Raw genomic sequence first — 27,375 nt, forward strand, 5'->3', positions numbered from 1 at the left:
ATCTTGTGATTGCATAGCTGACCTATTCGCGTAATATCGTTAACTGATACATAATAGTAACGCTAAATGCAGATTGCAAGCGGCAATTTAAGATAGAAGAAGTAAAGGTAAAAGAAACCTATGATTATAAGTCACGTTTCTTCGTTTTGGCAGTAAACGTCGTTGACCATGGTCAAATAAGATAGGATTCTACCACTCGAGGATCAGTGTTCATCACACTAGTATTTGCAAAACGTACCTTTAACATGTTTACATGGAAATGAACACACAAATGCATGTTTCCCTGAGTGATCAGCGTAACAATTTAGTCAAAGCGTAATTGGATAGTGAACCTTTGTTTTCTTTGACGCTGACCTTCACCTTGGAATATTGTACCTACTTATCTATATATCTTCCATTGCTACCAAGTATCCGGCATACCTAAAAACACGCAGAATGAGAATACATTCTCGGTTAAAAAAGCTTGCATACACTTGTTTTCGAAACAACTATCAACCATAAACTAACACTCATTATATAACATGATGAGTTGATTAAAAGTGTTCATATGAAAGTTCATACTTCAAAGTTTATAGGATAAACATTTCAAAACCAGTTTAGTTAATTACCCGTTTTCCGAGAACTTTCTGTCGATAAGAAAATAACACAACAATTCAAATCGTATCTTGAATACTAAACATAGGAAAACTTGGGAGTTGTGTTTGCTTGTGTTGGTTGATTGGTATTTGCCTACAAAAACAGAAGTTCAATCCTATAACGGGCAACTGGCTCATATTTGTCATGGGCTAGCTCATTCACCCCTTCGATGTATAGATCTTCAAAGGCCAGCAACTTGCAGCTGCCCTACTTAAATCAGAGGTATTGATCATTGCCGTAGAGTTATTAAAACTCCCCACACCCGTAATATGGCCCGGGACGCGTTTAAATCCGCAAAAGTCAGATTTTCAGTGCTCTGACAAATGATCTTCCAGCCGGCCCAAAATATATTAAATGTGCATACAGTTAACATAACTATTGAATACATGCTTATTCAACACGTTGCTATCAAAATGTGTGTATACCTACAACATTTTACACCCTAACAGTGTAATTCCGAAACAAGCATATAATTCATATTGATTATATTTCGTATAGGGATAGCCAAAGTGATTTGTTTTCTTAAAATTATCAACGACATTCGGCTGTTTAACAAGAAAACAAAACTTTTTCCGGAACATTTAATCCCAAATTTCCAAAAATATCGCTACATTGTCCCGCTTAAATCATTATAAAAATGCAGAGGAGCGAAACTCCTGTCAACATGCAGGACATGCATAACAATGTCTCTTTTTTTTTTGCAGATTGCAAAATGACTGTTACATTCGATTTGATTTGTAAAAACAACACCATACTACAATATAATTTCGATTGTTGACAAATCACAACATGTGTCATAATTTATCTAGTTTGTTTTAAACACACATTTCGTGATAATGAAATTAGGTAAACGAGTAATTTTAGTCGGGAATACACAGGCAAATTTACCCTGACCGATCCAATTTAAGCAACTATTTGTCGGTTGCCGTTGTGCTAATTAATGTTTCCTTATAGATTATGTATTTTTTTCGATCGAAACACGATATTGAATCTACCCTATATGATTCCCTGCGCGTGTTTACCACAACGTAAAGTAATAGGACTGATAACCACTGTCCCAAAGATGGGCCGCTACGATATATGTGTGTTCGTGATGAACATTACGTATAAAATTCATTATTGATAAAACAGAAAAAGCAATGTTATAAAAGTTACCACTTTTCAGCATTGTGTGATAATATTATGATCGTAATTAACGAGTGTTTAGTTACTAAATATGTAAACCACGTAGTGGACAATAGCCCATTTGTTGTTGTATCTTTCGAGAAGTAACTTACAATCTTAAGTCACGCTTTCAAAATATGTGTACATACGCTTGACTATAATAAAAACTAAAGATTTAATGTGTTAACAACTATACGAAATTAAGAATGATCAGGGCATTGTTTACAAAAACAACAACATCAGAGCTTCTGGGTTAATGATAAACAGTCAGCCAGCATCTGCTGTGCAACTGAAAGCTGTCATTAGCACAGCACGATTTGCAAAAAAAGTAAACCACACTTCCTCTAGTGATCATAGTCTAATATTTTGTACTAGGAAAGTTAGTAAAATTCCTATTAGTTCTCAAAACAATGTTACTTTAAGATCTTTAAAAAATTGTAATACAAAAGATTTTCATGCAAGTCTTTTAGCCATTGACTGGACTCCTGTTCTGTTATGTGATAGTGTTAATGAAGCTTGGTGAATTTTTAAACATCTATTTTTATCTGTGATAGAAAACATAGCTCCTGTAAAACAGACTAGAATTAAGCAGAGAACAAAACCTTGGATAGACTCAGTCATTCTCAGTGTTATAATAAAAGAGACAAGGCCTTTTACAATTATATAAAGGATATAAGTGTAGATAATTATAACATATGTAAGACTCTTAGAAATAAAGTTCAGTTACTTGTTCACAATGCTAAAAAAAACTATTTTAACAATGTACTTGATCAAAATAAAAATGATTCATCATCCTTATGGAAAACTCTTTTAAAAAATCTTGGTTTGCCTTCCAAGAAAGGTTCAGCAACATCTGGTTCCAATATTTCTTTAAACATTGATAATAATATTTGTTTTGAAAATAAACTTATTGCTGAAACATTTAATGAATACAACTATTGCATGTAAACTTGTTGCAAAATTACCTGAAAGTGTACACAAATTTGGTGTTAATTGTGTTAATTCTTTTTATGCAAATAAGGGTGTTTATGCTTAAAGTTATTATTTTTCCATTGTAACTGAGAGTAAAGTTCTTAAATATTTAACTTCACTTGGTACAAAGAATGCTACTGGCTTAGATGGCATACCTTCGCGTTTTGTCAAAGACGGGTCCTCTGTTATTGTCAGTCCCTTAACTCACATCATTAGTGTGTCCCTCATACAAGGTTAAGTCCCCGATGATCTTAAGACGGCAAGAGTTGTTCCCCTCTATAAAAAGGATGACAAATTGTATTTAGGTAACTACCGGTCTGTGTCCATTTAAAATGTTATTTCTAAAATCCTTGAAAAGGTAGTTTATGACCAGGTTAAATCTTGTTTTAAAGATAATAAATTATTGTATAAACTTCAGTCAGGTTTTAGAAGTGGCTTCTCCACTGATACTTGTTTATTTCACCTCACTGATACTTAGATTTTATCAGGTATGAAAATGATAAAGGTAATATTGTTGGCATGGTTATGTTAGATTTACAGAAGGCGTTTGATACAGTCGACCACTCAATTCTTCTCATGAAACTTCGAGCATCCGGTCTTAGTGATGGCGTTTTAAACTGGTTCAAATCATACTTGTCTGATAGAAACCAGCTTGTTGATGTTTCCGGTACCTTTTCTTCTAAGGCCAGTATAACCTGTGGTGTACCCCAAGGCTCAATCATTGGACCCCTTCTTTTTCTAATTTACGTGAATGATATGTCAGCTGTGGTTAAAAATAAATTGTTATTATATGCTGATGATTCTGGAATCCTTGTTTCTGGTAAAAGTGTACTTGATGTTGAAAAGGCACTAACAGATGATATGGACTTGGTTAGCCAATGGTTGATCGACAATAAGTTGTCATTGCACTTAGGTAAAACTGAGTCAATTGTGTTTGGGTCCAAGCAAAAGCTTAGGTCACAATCTAGCATTGATATATCTTGTAATGGTACACCCATTGCTTCTACATCATCCGTTAAGTATCTTGGAATTATCCTTGACCAAAACCTGTCTTTCTGCTCAATGACTGAGTCTCTTTGAAAAAGGCCAATTGTAGGTTAAAATTCCTTTATTGTAAGAAAGATTTCATTACTTTGCATACGAATAAACTTCTTGTAATGTCACTGATTCAGTGTCATTATGATTATGCTTGTTCTGTTTGGTACAATGGAATAACTCAGTCTTTAAGAAATAAGTTACAAACCTGTCAAAATAAGATAATTAGGTTTGTTCTTGACCTTGATTCTAGAGTTCATATTGACCAATCTCACTTTATGTCCCTCAACTGGTTACCAGTTCACATGAGAGTAAATCAAATAATGTTATGTAATGTCTTCAAAATAAGAAATGGCCTTTTTCCAGATAACTTGAGTGAACACTTTGTTTCCCAAGATTCTATGCATAATTACATCACTAGGCTTAGTAAAAAGGGTGGGTATTGTTTACCCAAGGTCAAATGTCATGGTTCCAAATCCTTTTCTTTTAATAGCATTAAACTCTGGAACTCTTTACCTGAGTCACTCACAGAGGTCAACAGGTTAGAAGGCTTTAAGGTTGCCATTAAAAGTCATTTAATGAATAATATTTACATTTTTATATATGTGTATCTTTTCACTTTTAATAAGGAGATATTAACTTCGGCTTAGGTTTTTACTTTTAATAATTATTAGTTCATACTTCATAACATACATTTTAGCAATATATTTAATTTAGATACTTCATGATACCTCATTTCATCAAATTACAACTGTCAAAATATCTATGTGTTGCAATAAGTGATAACATTATCAATTGATCTTAGTCTCCAGCTCCTGTCATATTTTCTGAGCACTTCTGTAATAATTAGTTTGATATCTTTTGAACGGTGATATATATTTTTTATTTCATTAAATAATTATTTTACTATGAACATGTCTAAGGTCTGCCTCTTTTTGTCATGCCACCAATAATAAGGACCACAATTGAAATAAGGGATTGCTCTGTTGTGTGTTATCCTTGGTTTGGTGAGCATGTCATAGTTTATTGTACATGATATAGTTTTAATAATTGCTTATTATTTTATTCTATGTTATGTTGTGAACTGTGTATATGCTTCCTATGCCGAAATAAATCTATCCATCTATATTGGTATTGTATTCTGGACCAGCCCGGTCAAAGTCACCTTTAAAACAATTACGAAATGTGTTTCCACTTAATAACTTTTATTAGGATGGAATCCATCCATTGGATATTTTGTACTGAGAAGTTGTGTGAAGGAAGCGCACTTGCGAACCTAGCTTGTGTTTGCATTATGGTCAGTCAGAACAATGTCACTGTTGCTAAAAAATCAACTGAAAATTAGATAAAGGTATTGAGCGGAAATCTTTATGCGAAAGTAGCTTACATGCAAACTGGCTTGTGATAACCAAATTACTTAATTTTTAGGTAACTAATTAATAACACTTTGCACTGTCATGTTTCTTGTCTTTCGTTTAAAAGCATTTGATAAAAATGATATAACACGAGTTATTGTCAATATATATTTGATTCAACTCGCGAAGGCTTTTGCTTACCTTTACAATTCCGGAACTTGTTCATTCAATTACTGTACGAAATGACAACTCTCTATATATACAATTATATATAATATTACGTTATGAGACGTCTTTTTTATTAACTTTTGTTTTAAAAATACAAAATAACAATCTTGCAAATGTATTTCCGATTTTACAAAGTATTTACGAGATTTTGAAGAAGCTGTACGAAAAGGTGGAGTCGTTAATCTTAGTTATTATATCAATTTTGATTTAAATAAGTGGACGGAAATTCAAATAAATGTAGCCGTGCTAGGCGAATCTGGGACAGGAAAATCTTCGTTCATCAATGCAATCAAAGGATTTCGACCAGGTGATACAGTGTATGCAGCGACTGGAAGCAGCGAGACAACAACAACAATTCAGCAGTATCCGTACCATGACAATCATAACCTTGTGTTTTGGGATCTGCCGGGTGTTGGGACTCCACGATTCCCAAAATAATCTTATTTAAGCTCCATTGATGTTAAAAAAAGACTTTTTCATTTTGATCTCGGCGACCCGATTTATAGAAAACGACGCATGGCAAGCTAATGAAATTTGTCATCTCGAACGGAAGTTTTATTTTGTAAAGTCTAAACTAGATTTTGATATCGAAAACGATTTGACTGATTCTGGTGGCAGACTAACAAAAGCAGATTTGATTAATAATCTACGAAAAATACAATTACAGAGCATATGAAGACAGGGATCAAATACCCTAAAGTGTTTCTTGTACAGGGATCAAATACCCTAAAGTGTTTCTTGTCAACAACAGAAACATTCATGAGTATGATTTTAACGATCTTATCACACAGCTAATAAACGACACACCAGTTCTTAAACGGGACACATTGGCAGGGTCCATGGCATCTTTAGCAAGAATAATCTTGGATGAAAAGCGAAAAATGCTGCAAAAGCGAGAGATACAATCGGCTATTTTAGCATCAACTTCATCTCAAGATTCTATGCCGGGGAATTCAGTCAGTAAGTCTGTCTTGTTCTGTGAGCTGAAATTATATAAACAGCAGTTCGGAACTGATGATAACTCTTTAAAATTTATTGCAGACAAGATGAATACAACCTTTGATGGCTTTGTAGAAACTTGATATTCGCTCTACATCGATTGTTCGATCAGTTGATGTTTTCAATTCTTTTTGTGACACGCTTAAAACAGAGGTTGGAATATATGAAAGACCAGTAACAGAAATTGTTACTACCATAGCGGCCATTGCATTCGCCGTAAACTTTCAGCGTCGAATGCTTGACATGTGTTACAACAAGGCTTTGAGAATTCTTTCTGTGCAGAAAAACATCGTGAGCGGAACACTGATGTGTACGTAACAAAAATAGAAAAATGGTGCAAAAATAAAGCCGAAGTATTATATATTTTGACTGCCCCACAAGGAAGTTTCTGAAATGTATCATACCAGTTAAATTTGATGTTGATGTTATACTTACCTATAAATGAGTCTATTATTTTCTAACAGTGTTATTATACGTGTATATATTAATCTACAATACACGCTATTAAACATGTCACTTGAAGTATTGTCTGATCGTGGGTATCTTCATATTATCTTTATATGTTTATAGTTATAATAAGTTGGCTTTCATGTCCAGTTCAATAGTTTCTCAATAAATGTACGCTGGTACGCTTTCGACCAGATGGTAGGCGTAATAAGTGTGTCCGTTTGCCTGCCTCCAATATTTGCACTTGCGCTTTCGTTCTCATAAACCCATTGACGGATTTCCATAAAACTTGCTTCTAATGTTTAGGTCATCATTGTGCAGAAGGCGTTGACCCATCACGCCATCAAGGCTACACTTGAAGGCTGAATGTTTAGCCTGCATCCTTATGTCCGTTCTTTATATAATGTGCAATATAAAGGACATTCATGAAAATTGCCTCAAATGTTTATAACAAGCAATATGAAGGGGGCATGAGCATGAGCAAAACAACCCACCGCACGGTTAAGGGCATAAGTCATACTTGTCGCGGTGGAATTTTGAGATGTTATCTGAACTGCCATTTTTGATTTGTTTTCCTTTCACTTGTCATTATTTTCTCAAACATTAAAACATACATGTGATTGTGCTTAGAAAACAATGTGTTAATAATTTAGTCATACCTTAACTTTGAACATATTCACTTTTGAATAAATCATAACATATCCTGCTTTGACGGATATTGTAAATGAGATACAGGCTTATGCTGTAAGTATCACGCAAAGATGTACTCAGATGACGAGATGAAATATTGGATGAAAAGCACTCTCGCAGCACTAATAATTGCCCTTATGTCGTGCTTTTTTCGTAAGCGCTATGAAGTTGGTGAACCATTACCGTACTATTCCATTAGATTTATTATTACCAACAAAATAACCCAGCAAACACTGCTCTCTATATGCAAAATGTCGTATTTATTGTGTCATTACATATTGTAGCAACACAATATTCATTAGAAACACATACTGTGTAATTAACAGTTTATGGTACACCAACTATTTATAATTATTACAATATAAAATTACATAAACGACTACATCTTCGATGAACCAGTGAGGGGGTATTACAAGAAATAGTGTTCTGCTAGCGTCCGGATCTTGACTCATTTGCATAGCAATGATAAAAAATCACGTCAATGCGTTTTGTAAATGGAAGGTGAGAATAAAAGCATGGAAAAAGAATATAAGCCTATCAACTATAAAAGAGTAAAAAACAACCAGAAATATCAGCAGACTGAACGACTTTAAAAAGACTTATTAGGTACATATAACTGCTACGGAAAATGATATGTCTGTAATAAGAGTGTAATGAATCACTCAAAATTACCTATCTCACAAAAATATCATTTCAACCAATAAAGATACTGCGAAAATGTATCATCCATTTCGGATCACAAGTTCATGAGATCACTAACATGATTTTTGTTTTTAGAAAAGGCCATATAATCAAAACGCAATAGCTAACTGAAAATTCATTGAAGCGGAACGATCGAAAAAATATGCGTATGTCCCTACTTTAGGGATGCTTTATATACAGTTTTATCCTCTTCATTTCATTGCAGTCGTGCGCAGACGGACATGAAATATAATGCATACGTTCATCGAGGAACTCTATATATGCCTCCGAAAACTCAGGTACATTTAAACTTAGACGGACAGAGCGTCCACAGTTGACTTCGCAATGTACTCTTTACATGTAATTGATGAACTCTTTAATTAAAGTCGACTTTTTGCGTCTGAAAAAAACGATTTTATTTGCGTTCAACTGAATTGTGCGCATTGGCGATATCGGTATTGTTTAAATGTAATATTTATAAAACGTGCGGCAATATAACACTCTCGTTTAATAATGAGCTAGAACGGGCTATGAACACTGCGAAGTTGTCTTTAAGTAACATGTAAAACGTTTATTAAAATTTGAATAACCTTGTTCAAGACATGACATGGCGTTACATAATTCTAAAATAGATAGTTGTGGGTTAATACCGTTCCTTAATTGCGGGAAAGAACACATCGGCAAAGATGGATATATTAAAGCTTGTACGATATTGACTAAACCAACACTGCTTCTATATGACCATACAGTCAGTTTACATGACCAATATGAGACGTTTTGAAAAATAAGCTATGGTCGCTTTTCGTTAAACTGAAACCTAGACATTGTCCATGACTGGTTTACAGTAACCGTAGAGTTCTAACTTTCATGTGTAAGGACAAGTGCAGTATATTTTGTAAACCATTGCAAAAGATCGGTACGGGAAAGTACGAATTTTTGAACATGTATTCGTCGCAAAGAGTACGATTTTGAATGTTGTTAAACAGAATTAAAAGTTGAGCTCATATTAGAACGTTGGAAGTGAACACCATATGCAATGTATTTACAAGATATTTATATACAGTTTGAGGGTAATTGTATGCAATTGTTCAAACCCAGCCTGCTGAAAAGAACTTCACATCCATTGTCAAGTATCAAATGGATCCTGGTAACGGTTATAAGGTAAAGGTTGCCGGCTGTTGATACGTGTGTAAGTACCGTAATGTATGGACACTTTATATTTTTTGACACCCTCAATTTTGTCCAACATTATTATTTGAAGTGTCTCTATATTTTAAGACACACCTATGTGCGCGTTTAATTAATGACTCTAACTGTTCGGGCATGTAATATGACACATTGTGTATTTTATCATGTTAGCCTTACTCTGTTAATTCTTCTCTTTGTGTTTTTACAATTGGATGTTTATTATAACACCCATGGATCGATAAATGAGTGTTATTGCCATGTTTTATAAATCATGATATCATAAGATTGTGGATAGTGATGTCGTTAACAAAATAACATTATGTCAATTATTGCCGATCATTATAATCTTATGAATGTTGCATTTATATATAGTATTATGAACAATATCTGTGATTTTTTTTTATTGTTTCTATATAGGAATCTATTGACCAAAAACATACATGTGAAAAACTGTCAAACAATTTTCATGAATGTTCGCAGGTGTGGAAGACGACAACTAAAAGCAAAATATATAATAACAAAATTATTGCATCAATAACAGATTCATACTGTGCACAACGATATTATAAACGTCGAAATGTAAAACAAATTAGTAAACAGTTAAACAACACATGACACGATTTAAAATTCACTGCACATTTTTTTTTTATTAAAACAATAAATAAATGATGTGGTATTTAACATGCACATGCTATCTAAGAGTATCACGTTTACAGATTTTTCTAAACGTTTAAACGAAATAAAATAAACGAAACGTTACCGTTTAAACGGTATCCCTTTGTCCGTTTTAAAAGAATCAGTACCTTCGCATTTCCAGTATGAAAGTAGTAATTATTTCCGGAAGTTATATTCAGTGTATATCCCAATCGTGCAATGACGTCATATTAAAACCATAAAATATTATAAACCAGACCATCCGTATCACCACATGTGTATTTGTCATTGTATAAAAACAATTTAAAGAAAGTCGAAAATAATGTAAACTCGTCGAAAAAATACTGTATCCGATAACGACACTCCGAAATAAATGTACGTATTTTGCCCATGAAATACAATTTGCATATCGTTTTACTGCAGAAAATGAAAAACTAGTTAACAGTTAACTAGCAAAAACGTAATCAATAAATAATTTGGTCAAATATTTCTTTTCAACATGCTACTGCAGTGCTTTACTTTGTTAATCAATCACTAAAATATTTCAAAATGGCGGCATATGCACTGTTTAGTTGCCAAGTGTTAAGATTTTCAGACAGAAGCGCAGATTTTCCATTAGTTTCCGTTCATGTCCGTGCCATCCGCTTACCAATCAAAAATAAATGTCTGCCGAATTTTGTTACTGTTCGGATTTACGGCAAGTACCCGCATTTCGCAGTTCGTCATCGATATAATTCGTACGGCTCGTCGGCTACGTTATTTGCACCTCAATATTTATTATATTGGTATTGACTGTTGTTCAAACGTTTACTGATTTTGTAAACGTGTATAACCAAAACACGGACCGAGACCGTTTAAACGTTTAAACGTGATACCCTTAATGCTATCATTACTCAACTTCAGTTGGCAAACGACGTTATAAGTAGATGAATCACATACACGCATTTTCACCCGCAGTTGTGTGTCTCTTAAATTTCGGACACCCACATGTTTTTGTGTATCTAAAATTTCAAACATGAACATTTTAAATGGATTTTAAACGTCCAAAAACTGACAATAATCATGGTACTTTCGTAGTAGCCTTCAGTAAATATTGGCATATTATTTTTTTTTGTTTTGTTGTTGTTGTTTTTATACCACATTTATATAGCGCCCTTTTCACACTCGAGATATGTTTTCAAAGGCGCTTTACATTTTTCCCTGATCACTGGGTCATAGGTTGTCCGTTATCTTGGCGCAGTATGCAGCCACGGCACGGCTTGTTTCCCTCACAGGTACCCATTTATACACCTGAGAGGAGCAGATGTGGGATAAATTTCTTGCTCAAGGACATTTTAGTGGTCGGGGCGGGATTCGAACCCGGGACCTCTCGATCCCTAAGCCAGCGCCCTACCATTAGACCACTGCTCCTACAATATGGGCATATTAAGTTTTTCCAATTCAAAACAATATTTTAGATTTGTGAATGCAACTTTTAAAAGCGATTTTCTTTACAAATTATAAACCTATGAAAATGTTGATATGAAAAAAGTGGAAGTCATTTGTTTAATCAAGATCAATTAGCATTACTTGGCAGATACACATAGATAACATTTAGTAAGAGAAATGACTCGTATTGGAAACATCTTGACCCAAACGTCTATCTTTCGACATCACCCAGTCCCAAATTCAGGTACACCTTGTAATGCCTTAAAAAGACTGATGGGCAGTCAATATGTAAGTACCTTTGGCAAGATAGACCGTGGCTGTTGAGTCAGCTTGTCTCCAAACAGTTGGCATTAGAGGGTAGCGACGTGGTTTTCGGGGACGTTGCTATCTACGTTGTTATATGAACATGACTGATGTCAGGAATAGATGTCCTACACGTGCCAACAATAACATGAGGGACACGGGCGAAATAAGAAGAAATTGTAAGTAGTGGCGTAGATTAACCAATGACTAGTTGTAGACCGGTCATAAGCCAAGAAACAAACCAAGCTTGATTCTCTAAGTCAACGCTTAATCATATTATCCAATCTTAAACAATACCTTAAAATAATAAACTTTGTTTACACACTTCAACAATAAGCAAAGAAAACATATGCATGGATTTGTGTTGTATACACGATAGGTAAGATAACACTCATTCCAATTCCCATAGAGTTCCATTACAATGTCCAAACGCAACACGTTTAACGTTGAATTATCGATGGCTGATGGCTATGCGTTGTCTTTCGAAACAAATAAAACATATCGTAATATGGTTATTTTTCATTGCATTCGTGGATAAGATATGTTTAATGAGTATTCATGTCACGGGGAAATCATAATGTTGTTTTTGAAGACTTTTTCGTTACAATAAACAAGCATTTCTCGTCAGCCATAAAGAAAGGTTGCTTACATCCAGGACATTGTTTCTATGATGATTTTATTTTCTTCATGTTATAAAGAAAAACTATTGCTTCTTTAGGAGAAAGGTTTGAAGCAAAATTTCTAACACGTGTATAATCATTATCCCTAAAATGTCCTTGATCATATACATGATGCCCAAGCATCGACAATTTAGTTGAAAAATTTACGCAAAAGGTTGGACAATAATTGGCAGCTTCCAATATTATTAATTAGGTGATCACAGTCTCCACATATTTTTAATTTAGAATGTTAAGTTTGACACATGGATTGAGATTATTTACTACGTTTGATCCGTTCTTTAACATGGGTATAGAACAGTCTTTATCTTCTCAGACTACTCATTAAATACTGGCATGTAAAATGTGGACAATCTTGTTTTGAATCTAGACTCGTTTTATCCACCCATAAATATAAGCAAACAATACTTATTCGATGGTTGGTTGGATGTTTGTTTTGGTTTATGTTCATCGATAATAGCTGAATTATTACATGTCAATATAAATTACTATGGTCTCGGGTTGGCGCGCATCTGATTTGATCTCTTTGGCAGCTGTTTTACTATACAGAAACTCAACATTATTACCAAAGAATTGCTTAGTTTTCATTTGCGTGTGGGAATGTCTTTCGTTCCTACATTAAATTTGCATCAGAAGTAAACTCAGAAAAATGTCCTTTAATCCGTAGGTATTTAAGACAGGCAAAGAAAACGAATAATTTGGCAAAATTTAAGGAAACATAATTAAAGGTTTCCTGACTAACAATCCACATATATTCGATGGATTTGTTTTAACAACTTTCTTGTCAATATTCCTACTGCTTAGAGGTTACGGTGATTGTAAAAGCAACTACTACAACATTTCTATGATATTTATTACACGTGTCGTGCAATTAAAGAAACCCGACTTGTTATCAGTTGGCGACGTAAGAATTCGTTCTAGTCGCTGACAATATGATCACGACCGGTGTAAATGTTATATTGAAATGGACCCTTTGATTAAAAATAAACTTTAAAATCAGTTGGCTTTTACATATTCCAGATCAGCCACACAACTCGGTCATCGAGACATAAGTACAATTATCAATATACAACTAGGATGCGAACGAATATTCGCTTTTCAAAAAATGGCTGAATATCCGAATCCAAAATTTCGATTCCAATATTCGATGTTGTTTGCAAACAAACTTTAAAAAATGTACAAGTGCGAAGTCGCCTTTAGGGTTTACAGCAGACGGCTTTCGGGTGTCAGTAACTGTTTGGATAACAGCTGCAATTTACTTATAAGATAATACTTTGCGTACGGGAGGGTATCTTGGATGGTATCTTTATCTGTCAGATAACGGTTCAAGTGTTACAAATAGAATGTTTTTTTTTTAATTTTGTTCAACAGCAAAATGTACACATTAGACAATCTATACTCACTTCACTTCAAAACGGAATATATTTTTCTGCGTAAATACGGAATGAAACTGAAACTATTGTATCTTATAAAGAAATGTAAAACCGATACAACAGTGTCCACTTAGCACTCGAATTTTTGAGTGATGTTTGTGAATCGTAGTTCTTTTTTGTAATATCCAAAAAAATTGTAACATTAGTTGTTCGCAAGCGTATAACTAAAAAGGATAACACACATATGTAAACATAATCGCAAGAATTATGGTGGTATCACTATTGTCGTGTTACTTACGGGATGAGAAAGCATTAAATACCTAAAATACTGCTGTAATGTAACCCGAGTTGTTATCAGTTGGCAAATAGAAACCCCGTTAAATCCGAATACACTATCAACACTTTCGTAATTTAAATCATGGTTAAGGTATTGCGAAATAGGTCATTAGATAATAATCTACACTCCCATAGCCAGTTGGTTACATGTTGACATACAAGCCGGCTCTTATGCCATACGAAAAATGTATTTTCGATATCTTAGTCTGGTATGGTTATTATTTGCGTGGATTATCGTTTCAGGTAGGAAAATAATGTTCTTTTAGAATTTTGCTGTTTACTTAAACCACGTGTTGATTTAATGTCAAACCTGTTTTTTTAATTGACTGTTTTAGTTATCTTTTTTTTTCAAAAAACGTATTACTATTTGCATTGACCAGGAAGTATTTAATGTTTTGTATAAGTTTTAATACCTTTAATTTATTAAAACAAAGTGAACAACACACGATGCATATGTTTTATAGTTTGACAAAACGATAAACAGTGGCTAGATGTACGTTCTTGTTTAAAATAGTTAAATCATCAGCATATCAATATGTCTGTCTCAAAACTAGGTATAGGGTGTTCACTTAGAAATGACCTCTCTTTACTGCAAGTATATAACTGCCCACCGACCATGTGCAACAAAAAATAACTTCTGACTAAAATGTTTAAATTATTTGACTTATGTTGTTTAATGATATTATCTAATAAAGTTAATTTTGAACCCTATAAAGTCGAACTTGTGTTTGTTAACAAGGCTATAAAAACTGCAAGAAAGCTAACTCGCAAGTCTAGGACCATTGATTTATTGTTATACCACACCAAATTATTTATTCTCTGTCTCAACTTAAGGGTCAAAGAATTCCAGTGTTGTAAAAATAATAACAAAAACATAGGGTCTTATCATAAAACAAAACCGCTGATCTGATGGAATTGCGTAATGCAGATAACGATAAGGTGCATACCTATGAATTTTTTTAGTATTGATTGAAATAGAAGAAAGAACAGTCATATACTCTCAAAGTAAAACATTTTATAAATCACAATTTCTGAACAAATGTTAGCAAGTGCAGAGACTTTGATTGTTATACGTCTCTGACAAGTGTACATGTTTGCACTGTGCAATCGTAGTTTCCGATGATATTTGCAATAAAATGAACACTGTTTACGGTGGCCATTATACGAAATATGAAATTGTGCAAGTTGGTGCCGTGGTAATTAAAGGTTGTTTTGTAAGAATATCAAAATTAAGAAGTTAACATTCTGTCAACAAAGTTAAACTCAATTGTCCTCTTTTGACATTTAAACATTTTACTTAACATTTGCATATACGATCATAAATAAGTATATTACGTGGGATTAATACAGATTGTATTATATAACTCTGTAATAATTTATGAATTCCAAATCAATTAGTGAAGTGCGAAAAGTAATTACTGAAGCCATGTTCATTAAATGGATAATGGGTAGTGTTACAGTTGTATTTCTTTACATTCCAGTTAAAGCGAAGCCTATATTCAATGGACAGTTTAAGTTTGTTGTTACGACATTAATTGATTTAATGACCCAAAATATTATACTATTGTATTACTTCTCTTATATTTATAGATAGATATTTGGTATGTCAGTATACACCAATTGGGAGTAAACAGGCGACATTACTCGTGATTACGCAAGGGAAGTTACCTAGTATGGTTGTGGCCTTAAGAGAAGTAAATTTTAAGTCTATACATGTAGTAATGCTGGTTTCAATTTATACCTTGTTGTTGTTTTTTCATAGTCGATTCTAGCGTGGACCGCTTCGATACTAGTACCGTTCCAGCAAAGAAAGCTACAACAATAAGTAAGTACTTCTGTTCAACTCTGTACGTCTTCCGTAAAAAACAATATTATAATACATTGGACAAATTTGTTCTGTTATTGGGTCAGATTAACTAAAATAAATAGTATGAACATTGATGTTAATTTTTTGTTGCGACATGGAACTTGCTCATTATTTTAATTCTCATTACATTTGGTTGAGTTCTACTTCTTAATTTTGTGTCGCATTATTCTAAAATGTACACGTGACGCTACGAGTTGTAAGGATCAAATTATGTACGGGAAGGAATATACCGAACATCACGCAAAATATATATTGTTTTGTGCGGATTGTTTTAGTGTTTCATGTTTGTGGAATTTTAAATATCAAAACTATATTATTGTGGTATGGAACAAGATATTCCGCATATGCACATATGTTTTTACTTGGTTATGAAATTCCATTTGGAGCTATTAAATCAAAGATATACATAACTGTGATATGACGCCTATTTTCTTGAATATCAGTTTCATATTCAACCGAGTGTAAATGATCAACACATCTTTTATTATAGGTCGTTTGAGATAGGGAATAAGACTACAACAGATTGATAAGTGGTTCATCGCACTTAAAACCTGAACGTCAACACATTTTTTTACACATTTGTATATATTCTTGTAAAATATGTCCCGTAATAACATAGCTCACATGTGCGACGGAAAGAAAGCACATTTAATTATCTTTAGATCGCTCATTTCATGTTTTAAGTGGTATTTTGCATTTACTATAACTAAGACACATCCATTAACATAATCAGTTTTTTTTCACTTAAAAAATGCATCGCTCTTACTTGTTCGCGTAAAAATATCAATTCTTATCCGCATACATATCGCATTTTTACCAAATATACAGGTATAGACCTACGTGTGTAATAATGTAATGCCGTTTTACTCGAGCGAAATGCTCAATGATTTTATTTGACATTGAAATGCGGGTAAAAACATATTTAGAATACATATTTTTTTTTCCATCTTAATCACCGTTATTTTGACGTTGTGACGTTACGTGGATTGTTTCATTATATACATGTATTATCGACCTATTAATTGCGTTTTCTGACACTTTCAATATCGCGGAAAAAGCAAAATTACAATAAAATAACCTTCAATAACAAAACATATTTCAAATACGAACAAGCAAAATAAGATTTACACACTTTGCGCGTTAACAACGTCAGCGAAATAAAGGAAAATACAAGTTGCGTATACATGCGTATAACAAAATTAATCTGCGCAAGCTTCCAAACAAAGCTGGACACGATAAACCAATGGTTTATAAATAAGAATATAAGAATATTCTATATAACCCTCTAAGTAATAATTTGAACCTGTCGTGAATGTTTGATCAAAACTGACTACCCTCGTTATATCATACTTTCATTCAATTGTTAAATACAAATCACATCGTTTCAAAATGCTTTACCTTGCTTTACCCGCGTAAAATTAGCACCAACATCGTACGTAACGCCGTTACACTGGTGAACCTAATTGCCACCATAAAGGAGACGTGTGGGTTTTGTGTAATCAAGGTAAATTGTAAAGCGTTTTGTGAATGTTGAATAGTATAAAGAAGTGAAACTCCAGCTGCTGGAGCAGTATTGAAAACTCATTAAAAACAATTAGTTGGTCCTTTATTTAAGGCAAGTGACCGATTGCCCAAACAATACAAAACAGCACAATACAGCACAATACAAACCAACATAAACACAAAATATGAATAAAGCTGGGCTCACCGCCTTGGAACGGTCAATGCAAAGCATTGGGGGTTTAAACCGGTTATAGAGCGCTCAACCTCACACTTGGCCAAACAATATTCATAATACATTTAAGTGTAAATAACATTTAACGTCATAGCATTGTAACTCAAATCACACAAAAATAAAAGGGAATTAAAACGCGTTCAATTTAATTACAATTTAATTACTCAATGGTATTGAAGATACCAGAGCAACAGAGTTACAACTTTTTGACGAACGATAATATGAAACTACAAACAAGTGTCAACTACATTCCTTCTTTATAGAAAAAGATTTAAAATATAGCGTCATTAAGTTAATCATCGCGCAAATACAGGAAGAAGCAGCAATAATGGGTGTAAAAATTCCATATTACATTGCTTGGTTGTTTAGTATAACTTGGGACGTGGTAACTCAATACCGATAAAACCACTTTCTGCTTAAAAAATGCAAGTACACACATATCACCATAGACGCGGTACATGTCTCAAATGACACATTGGTTCATCTTTTTCAAAATATCCGTTTGATACATTGGTAGCATTGATGTATGGTTCTAAACGGTATATATTGCATGTGGCACTTCATATTAAACTGAGTTTGTATTTTTAAAGTGTCGCCAAAATTTATATTTGTTCCTATAACCTTAATTGTGATGGACAACCCAAATAATATTAAGACAATAAATTGTACTGAAATCGTAATCAGTCTCATGATTATCAACACAACCAGCACTTATGGAATAATTACAAAGTATGCTCAGCATGTGTATATCCCTTATTTCAGAATCAGATTCAGTTGCAGGCATACTGTCAGGAGCGGCGTTTGCAGTAGTGTTTACGATCGTGTGCTGCCTCTGTTGTCGTGACAACTGTAACACGCGAATACCACACATCTTACACCGGATCGCAAATTTGATTACTTCTTTAAAATTAACATCGCTTACAGAACGACGACAAACGTCCGGATTGAGGATACACACGTTAAATGACAATAGTCGTACACACACTACGGGGAATATGAATATGGCTTCAGACGTTGAGCGGCCTTACACAATTCCCTACACACCGCCTGTAAATAATGACGGATACGCGGTGTCATATTCACCGCCTGCTTATAGCACTTTGACACCACATGTTACTAGTGATACGGGTAACGCGCGTAATATAGAAGTAGACGTTGCTGTTAGCGTGCCTCCCATTACGACACCAGAGCCACCTTCTTACGAACAAGCGGTATATAATCCTGAAGTGTACAATGTGGGAGAAAGGATGTAGGTCATAAAGACATTACTAATCAGTTTCATAACAATGATATGGCCGGAAAACAGTGAACTAAAATATAATAAATTATACCCATTGATTGTTTCCCTTTATTTGATGTCGGTTTTGTTCGTTCACGTTTTGCACGAGTTTTTAGAGACCAGAAGTTTATTTTGTTCTAAGTGTATCGTGGCATCGTATACTGGTGTAGAATGAAATGAAAAATTAAAAAAATCGTATATTTATTGAAGTTGGTAACACGGAACGAATAAAGTATCGATTGGTGAAAGAAATTCTAAATAAACAAATACTAAGGCAAGTATACACAAGTCATGCGCTTTGATTAGACTGTTACAGTTTATACACAACTTTCTTAGCATCCCATTTGGTATATTTACAGTAACGCAACCGTTTTAAAACATCACTATACTTTGATGGATGAGAATGACATACACTTAAAACGATTTTACGAAAACATTATTGAATTTAAACTGTTATCTTAGTACATTTCTAAATAATTAAATTAATAAATATCATTGTATTAATAACATGTTACGATTAGACATGTTCGTGTATTGCTTATCGTATATTCACAAACAGAACCGAGCATAAGGAGCATAAATGTTGAATATATGTGTCATAGGTATGGCTTCTTGGAATAATACGATCCAAAATAAAACAAAAAACAACACAAAACATATCAAAATAGGAATCTTCAAGTTTGTTATACATGTAGGACTCGTTTGCACTGCTTTGTTTCTATTTGTGAAGATTAAACTGTAATTGCAGAATCGGTACTCAAAGAATCAGATCTATTTATTGTTAATTTTTCTCTATACATCGTTTTAATATTTTGTTTTAAATATGGGTTATCTGTATTCATTTCATTAGCAGATGTGCTTTTAATCTCGACGTGTCGATTTAAACAATGCCAAGCTATGGTCGGCACTTTGGCGTCTAAGTTATCTAGTTATGTTAACTTGCTCGTTATTATAAAACATAACCAATATCAAAAATGGACATAGACGTGTAACTAGAAATACCTTGCCTTAATTTTCAACTTAATTTTGTGTACACATTTATGCAAATATTCACACAAGAGAAGGTGGAAGTTAAGGATTTCGTTGGACATATCATCCTTTTCTCAAATTAAATATCGTGCTTTAGTTCGAGTGAAAAAGGTATCGATTTTTGTGTTTAAGCTTGAAACTGCATACATTTACGTTATTCAAAAAGTGACCCTTTGTGCACAAAATATACGATAACTTAATCCAGGATTGGAGTGGAACTAGTGCCCTCTCATCAAATGTACGATTTCTTTATACAAATATGATGTCACATAAGGAGCATCAAATTATATAAACCTTATATGGAAAAACACCAGAAAAGAAGAAAGACGAGTGTACTTTATTTAATAGAATGCCAGCTGGATTTGTAAACAAGTCTGAAACTTGATTTATATCATGAGTTCTATGAAGAAAACCCAATATCGAACAATCACTTTTCAGTTCATCATAGGTTTTCTCTGCTAGAATATTGTCACGTGTGTAAATCTGCAACAGTTAAATGGAATCCTTTGAATGTTTCTAAACTTAATCGGATGATATTTCTTGCTGTCGGAAATCTTAAGCAAACTCTGTTAAGTTTGTAGTCTCCACCATCATTTCTAGTTTTCCTAACTTCATTTTCATTATTTCATCTGATAGCTTGCATGTTTAAGGTACGTCGCAGTAAAGAAGATGAATCAAATTCGGGAGACAGATCGGAATCAGCTTATAGACAAAAGATGTCAGATTATATTAATAAATCAAAATGCAAAACCACTACATTAATTTATTTAGTGCACATAGGCTTAAATGTTTGTAAGTTCTCACTTAGTTCCTAAAAAGGCACACTCACTTATGGAAAATAATTATTTGGCAGATAATTATTCAATTGAAAATCAGCATTTATAGCATTATTCCTCTTTGCCATTACATCTATAACCGTGTTTTAAACAAACATACCTAACATTTGCACCATATAACACATAAGCATAGTTAAATAGTAAAAGTATCACATTTCTTTCTTCTTTTGCCAACAAGTCATACTTAAAATTAGGCATGTGATAAAATGCATCAAACCTTGAGGTTTGTAAAAATACCAAATACCAAACAATTAAAGTTAATGTTAGAGCTTGTTATGACAAAGCCTTAGACGAAGACCTATGACATATGTACAACGGTTTTAGATGGAAAAAACATTTTGTTAATGAGCGAAATATTATATCTTCTTTGAGATAATACAATGTTTTGTGAGTTTAAATAATACACATTAAACATGCAGCACACAATGAATTAAAATTTAACATTTGTAAAAATACCAACATGATTTATCTTAGAGCTTGTAATGACAGAACCTTTTGAAAAAGTCCGTGACATATTTAAATCGGACTGAAGGATATTCAAAAATGTAACACATCACTAAAAACATTATCTTCCTGATGTTATACAAAGGGATGACTTTTCAAATTATCCATGAACTAAACAATGCATCAACATAAACATTTATAACACGGTATACAGCTTGTAATGACAGAACAGCCTTTTGATAAAAAGCTATGGCATACGTTAATTAGATATAAGTTTGTTAACTGAAAAGTATGACAGTTTCTTCATAATTAACACAACAAAAAGCAAGTTTTTCAAAAATCAATACAGATAAAATGTTAAACAAACATGGACCGCAACATTTTAAAACATGCCAACATTATCAATATAGAGTTAGTGTTCACACCTTAATTAAAAGATTCCCATAATATATTAAAAATAGTGACAACAACGAGCAATGTCTTCTTTGCTTTAATATTGTGAATGCAATTTTGTATTCAACATTAAATGTACATCTACATTTTTATGAAGCAATACAACTGTTATAGCGAATACCAGTTTACTCATCGTGTTGGCTTTATTATGCATTCCTGGTGTAAAGAATATATATATATTTTTAGAATATAATATCTTCATACATACATATACAATATTATACCATTTACAAATGTTTAAACATCTAAATTAAGCAAGTAAAGTATATTACAAAAAAATATTATAAAAAAGATGAATAGCAAATGTTATGTTATGGAAAGCAGATGCACAAACTATTTTCCTTGTGGAAGTATAAAAAAGCTTCGGACTAGTGACAGTTTATTAAGTACTGGTTATTGGGATCTTTCAAATGGTTCATTGTGGAGTTTCTAAAGGATAAATAATATTCATGTTATGATAGTGGGTCAGCAAACAAACTTACAATTGCCTAAGACTGTAGTTCTGTTTTATGCCACTTAACATTGTTTTGAATTTTTAAAGACATAGTCAGGTACATTGTTAGCCCTTGTATGGATGGAACTACCCCCTTTCTTCTCTGACATATGAATATATTTTTTTCAATTCTAGCATAAGACTATTTATGTAAGTCATATTACTTTTTGTACTTCCCAATATTAGTGTTTTACAACTTATTTCTGAGTGTTTTTGCACATTATGTGCACATACAAATTCAACAACATAATTCACAATTCTCTGTGTAAAACAGCAATCCCAAAACATGTTTTATAGTTTCTTTATTTTCTTTACACAAGGTGCATAGGTTATCCTGCGAAATGTTCATTTTATACAAAAGAGATTTAGTTCCTAGGATTCTATGTACTATTCTTGTTTGAAACCATTGAGTGTACGTATTTTTGGAAATATTAAAAACAAGATTATATACTTTTTCCATTCAATATTATCGAACAATGTATTCCACTTTGTTTGGCAAGTCGGTAAATCAGAATTGATAATAAAAGTTTTATAAACAAATTTGGTTTGGGTTTTGCATAAAAACTATGCTGTTCAAGTAAGGCGATTTAAATTCACATTCTATATTTGGCTTTTTAATAACTCGGAAGTCAGAAAGACTGAGAAAATTATTAACAGTTCTAAGCAATCCTTCATTAAATAAGAAGTTGATCTTTGAGCCAATATAGTTCTCTAAAATAGATTTTTGTAAGAATTGTCCAGAGGTGTTTACAATATCCCTAACAAATTGAATTCCATTGTCATACATGAATTTATTATATACACTACTAAGAGCTATTTTAAAATTGTGATTATAAAATGAAGGCATGTTAAGTATATCTTCATAGTTGCAAACAACTGTCTTACTGATGTAGATAATGTATCATGTAAGAACATCTTTCCAAAAACTATTCTTTAATATTTTACAAATTTTTTCAGCATACTCTTTTCCTACATTCATCATTTTTTTAACATCAAATATTGAGTAAACAAGTAGAAAACATTTACCAGTGCATAAGACAATTTTTTTAACCATGTTAGTTTCATAGTTTTTTCAAATGCATATACATCTATCATAGATATTCCTCCATCCTCAAAAGATTGAATAGCAATATTATGCTTGATTTTCGCAGGGCCATTCCACACACAATCATGGAACATGGTGTTAATTTTTTTCAATATTTTCTCACCTGGGTTAGGAAGGGAGATAAATAAGTGAGTAAATAGGGGAAGTAATAATGTTTTAATGTCAGTTATTTTCCCTAGCGGGGTTAAATTTCTTCTATTCCAAAATGTATAGTATTTTGAAATGTAGTTATTTTATTTGCGAAGTTGATATCTATCATTCTATTTAAATAAACATCAAATAGAATACATATAACTTTATATTGAGTATTACCCCAAGTAGTTTGTATTTTGTTTTTATGGATTGTGTACTGTACTTTTTGGAGCCAATCCATATTACATTTGTTTTGTCGTAATTTATTGTCAATCCAGAATACAATGCAAAGTCATTTGAAAGATCAAGAGTAGCTTTGAGTGAAGCTTCTGTGACATTTAAAAAAGTGATGTGTCATCAGCAAACTGAGAGATTTTATATTCAGTGCTATAAATATCAATTCCGTTGATAGTATTAGAATGCCGTATTTTAATTGCTAAGATTTCAGCGCATAGAATACAAATGTATGAGCTGATGGGGTCCCCTTGTATGCAACCTCTTTCTATTGTAATGAAGTCTGAAAGGAAGCCATTAATTTGAATTGATGTTTTGGTGTTGTAGAGGAAGAGGGAAATCCATTTTTTAAATGTTACTCCAAAATTGAAATAGTCAAGTGTTTTTTCAATAAAATCAAACTCTAGGGTATCGAACGCCTTTTCAAAATCAATGGTCATCAAGAGCCCAGGGATGTTGTTATCTTCTGTATATTTCATTATGTCATCAAATAATAATCTAGTGTTTTTCCCAATATATCGGCCTTATATGAATCCTGTTTGATCTTCAGATATCAGAGTATCAAGAACAGTTTTAAGTCGGTTGGCAATTGTGCCAGATAAAATTTTATATATAACATTTAAAAGTGTTAAAGGTCTTACATTTTTTAGGAAGTGTCTGGGTTTATCTTCTTTGTGTATACATGTAATAATTCCTTGTTCTTGAGTTACTGACATATATCCACAGGTAAAAGAATTATTAAGGCTCCTTGCAACATAATGGCCTAAATCCTTCCAATAGACCTTAAAGAATTCCGCAGTAAACCCATCTGATCCCGGGCTTTTATCACTTTTCATATTTTGTAAGGTTTTTGAGATTTCTTCTAATGTTAAAAGGCCTTCTAAAGATTGAGATTGTTCATTACTCAATTTAACAGTGTGAATATTCTTTAAATCTTCATGTATATTATAATTGGCATTAGTATTATTTTTTGTATACAAAACTTTGTAAAACTGTTCAGCTTCTTGTAAGATACCATTGTTATCAAATATTATTTGACCCGCACTATTTTCAATAAAAATAATTGTTTTATTAGAAACATAATGTGTTTCAATGCTGCAGAAATATTTAGTGGGTTTTTCACCGTCTTCAATCCATTTTGCCCTTGCTCTAATAAAGGAGCCTTTCATTTTTACATTACGAATATTTTGAAGCTGCTGGTGTGATAGATTAAGCTCTGCCATGTTTTCAAGTGTTACATTTTTTCGATTAGTTCAATTGAATTCAATAGATCACATTCTCGTTCTCTATTTTTTTATATTTGTAACTTCAATATGAGATGGTTTTGCCCCTAATTTCCATTAATAAGGTTTCAAAGAAAAGTTGGTCATTTACGATAAACTGTATTTCATTATTATCCAAAGTAGTCAAATGTTCAAAATTATAGACAGGCGAGGCATATTGCTGTTATACATCTTCTATCTTTTGTTTTATACATTTTAAGTATTCCAAATCATTAAGCAAGGAATTCTTAAACTTCCATAATCATTTTCCATGTTTTACCTTACCAAAATTTAGTTCTAGAGTAATAGGAGAGTGGTCTGATCTATAACTTGCCTGCATATTTGAGTTTCGGATATGTGGTATATATACTTATTGGTGACTAGAAAGAAATCCAGTCTGGCTTGTTGGAGTATGTTAGGTTTTCGCCATGTAAACTGTTTCTCATCCCAATTTATAAACCTTAATGTATCAACAAGACTTCTTTCATTGACTACAGAAGATAACAGTTACCTGGACTTCTTATTATTATTCAATGATTTATGATTTGTATATTCAATGTTCAAATCCAGCACAACGTTAAAATCTCCGCATAACATGTAGAAGTCATTTCCTATTGTATCAATAATATTAAAAAATTTACTAAAAAATAGAGGGGTATGATTATTTGGTCCATACAGTGAACATAAAGTAAATCTATGAGTATCAATTGTAAAATCTAGTATTAAGTAGTTTCCGGATGTATCCCTTTCTATAGTATAAATTTTAACAGGTAATTTAGTTTTAAATAAAATACCAATTCCTCTAGAGTTATTGGTGACAAAAAATAAAATAGCATTTCCCCCCATTGCGAATAGATCAGTTTTTCCATTGCTGATGTAAAATGACAATCTTGTAAACAAGAAATGTCGGCATTTAAAGATTTCAAAAAGTTAAAAACATCCCCTGTTTTTGAGTTGTCATTTATTCCACGGCAATTGTAGGAAATGACTTTTTTATTATCCATAATACATATAAGTGATTACAGTTTCATTTGAGATGCCATTAATAAACAGCACAGTCTTACATACACATTCAATTACACTTCCAATCAGTATATTGGGCATCAAGCAGTGCACCTTCCTTTGTGCAAACATACAAAAGCAAACAAAACCAGAAAAAAGCACAAAAAAAGAACAAAAAAAATAAAATAATAATATTAAAACTACAATGAAAAGAACATGTATTTAAACAATAAGCTGCAAATGCTTATTACAAAAATACTCATCTTCTTGTATGTATTACTAGACTATTAGTAGTAATAATTAGAGAGTTAAACTTATATTCAGCACTATAAATGATTTAAAAAAACATTTTCACAAATCAAAATATTCATTTGGATGATGAACTACACACAAGATCAAACAGCTGATTCGCAAACAATGTTTACATGGCTATGATTTAAAAATAGAACTATATAGTGTAGCTGTGTTTAATCCAAATATAGAAACTGAGTCAGTTTCTGAAAAAAAACATTCTAAATATAGTTTGTATACACAGTTGAAAAAGATAGGTCATGTTTACATGCAGAATGTGTCAAAGCACATTTAGGTACACACTATAGTTTTTGTATGCACAAATGGTTGAAATATTTTATATAGATTTACGATGCAATCAGTATGCATATATTTTGAGCATATCAAATTAGATTGTTATATAATATTTTGTCATAAAAATAGAATACCACAAATATTCATCATGAGAGGACATATCCCTAGAAATATTTGCCAATGTACATGTAAAGAAGGGAATACACATTATGCAAATATGATACATTGAGCACTTTACTTCAAGATCGGACCTCTGATAATGGAAAGTGACAGTAGCATGACAACACAGTGTTCCTTCTGTCGTCAATAAAAATAAACTTGTACCCTGTGGTTTTATAGTTTTGATAACAGACTGTGAAGAAAAAAAAGAAAAGAAAAAAAGAAAAAACATAACAACAGACTTATGATATTGGAAAGGAAACATCAGCGTAACAGCGTAGTGTAGCTTTTGTAATCAATGAAAAACAACTAGTATTATATGTGTCTTTCTATATAGTTGTGATAGCATACACACAAAAAAACAAGACAAAAAAGAACAACAAGAGACTTCTGACAATGGAGAGGAACAAATATACTACTTATCATGGCATTTATGAGTCACTACAAATAATGTGTTTCATAAAAAACATCAATAATGCTATACTCAGTTGGCTGTCTAGTCAGATAGGACTGTATACTTATTCCAGGTTTGTATTTGCACACTACTATGTATTTGATTTTTGCTTCTAAACATACACCAGTCCATCCTGTGAG

The 27,375-nt window shown here is 32.6% G+C and overlaps 1 protein-coding gene across 7 annotated transcripts in view; it reads left to right on the top strand.

The window, feature by feature from the left end:
- The first annotated feature begins 14,185 nt into the window (after nucleotides 1–14,185).
- LOC127843666 (interferon-inducible GTPase 1-like) overlaps nucleotides 14,186–27,375 on the top strand; it is a 159,807-nt gene continuing 146,617 nt past the window's right edge. The window contains exons 1-3 of one of the 7 annotated variants that reach the window (XM_052373370.1): nucleotides 14,231–14,409; nucleotides 15,929–15,991; nucleotides 18,537–19,873. In XM_052373370.1, the coding sequence (XP_052229330.1) occupies nucleotides 14,352–14,409; nucleotides 15,929–15,991; nucleotides 18,537–19,021 (606 nt within the window). In that variant the 5' untranslated portion in view covers nucleotides 14,231–14,351 and the 3' untranslated portion in view covers nucleotides 19,022–19,873. Of the gene's footprint in view, nucleotides 14,410–15,928; nucleotides 15,992–18,530; nucleotides 19,874–27,375 lie in introns of those variants that run through there. The other 6 variants (XM_052373373.1, XM_052373371.1, XM_052373367.1 and 3 more) reach the window with 6 other exon arrangements.

This window comes from Dreissena polymorpha, chromosome 9 (genome assembly GCF_020536995.1).
Source record: "Dreissena polymorpha isolate Duluth1 chromosome 9, UMN_Dpol_1.0, whole genome shotgun sequence".
NCBI lineage: Eukaryota > Metazoa > Mollusca > Bivalvia > Myida > Dreissenidae > Dreissena > Dreissena polymorpha.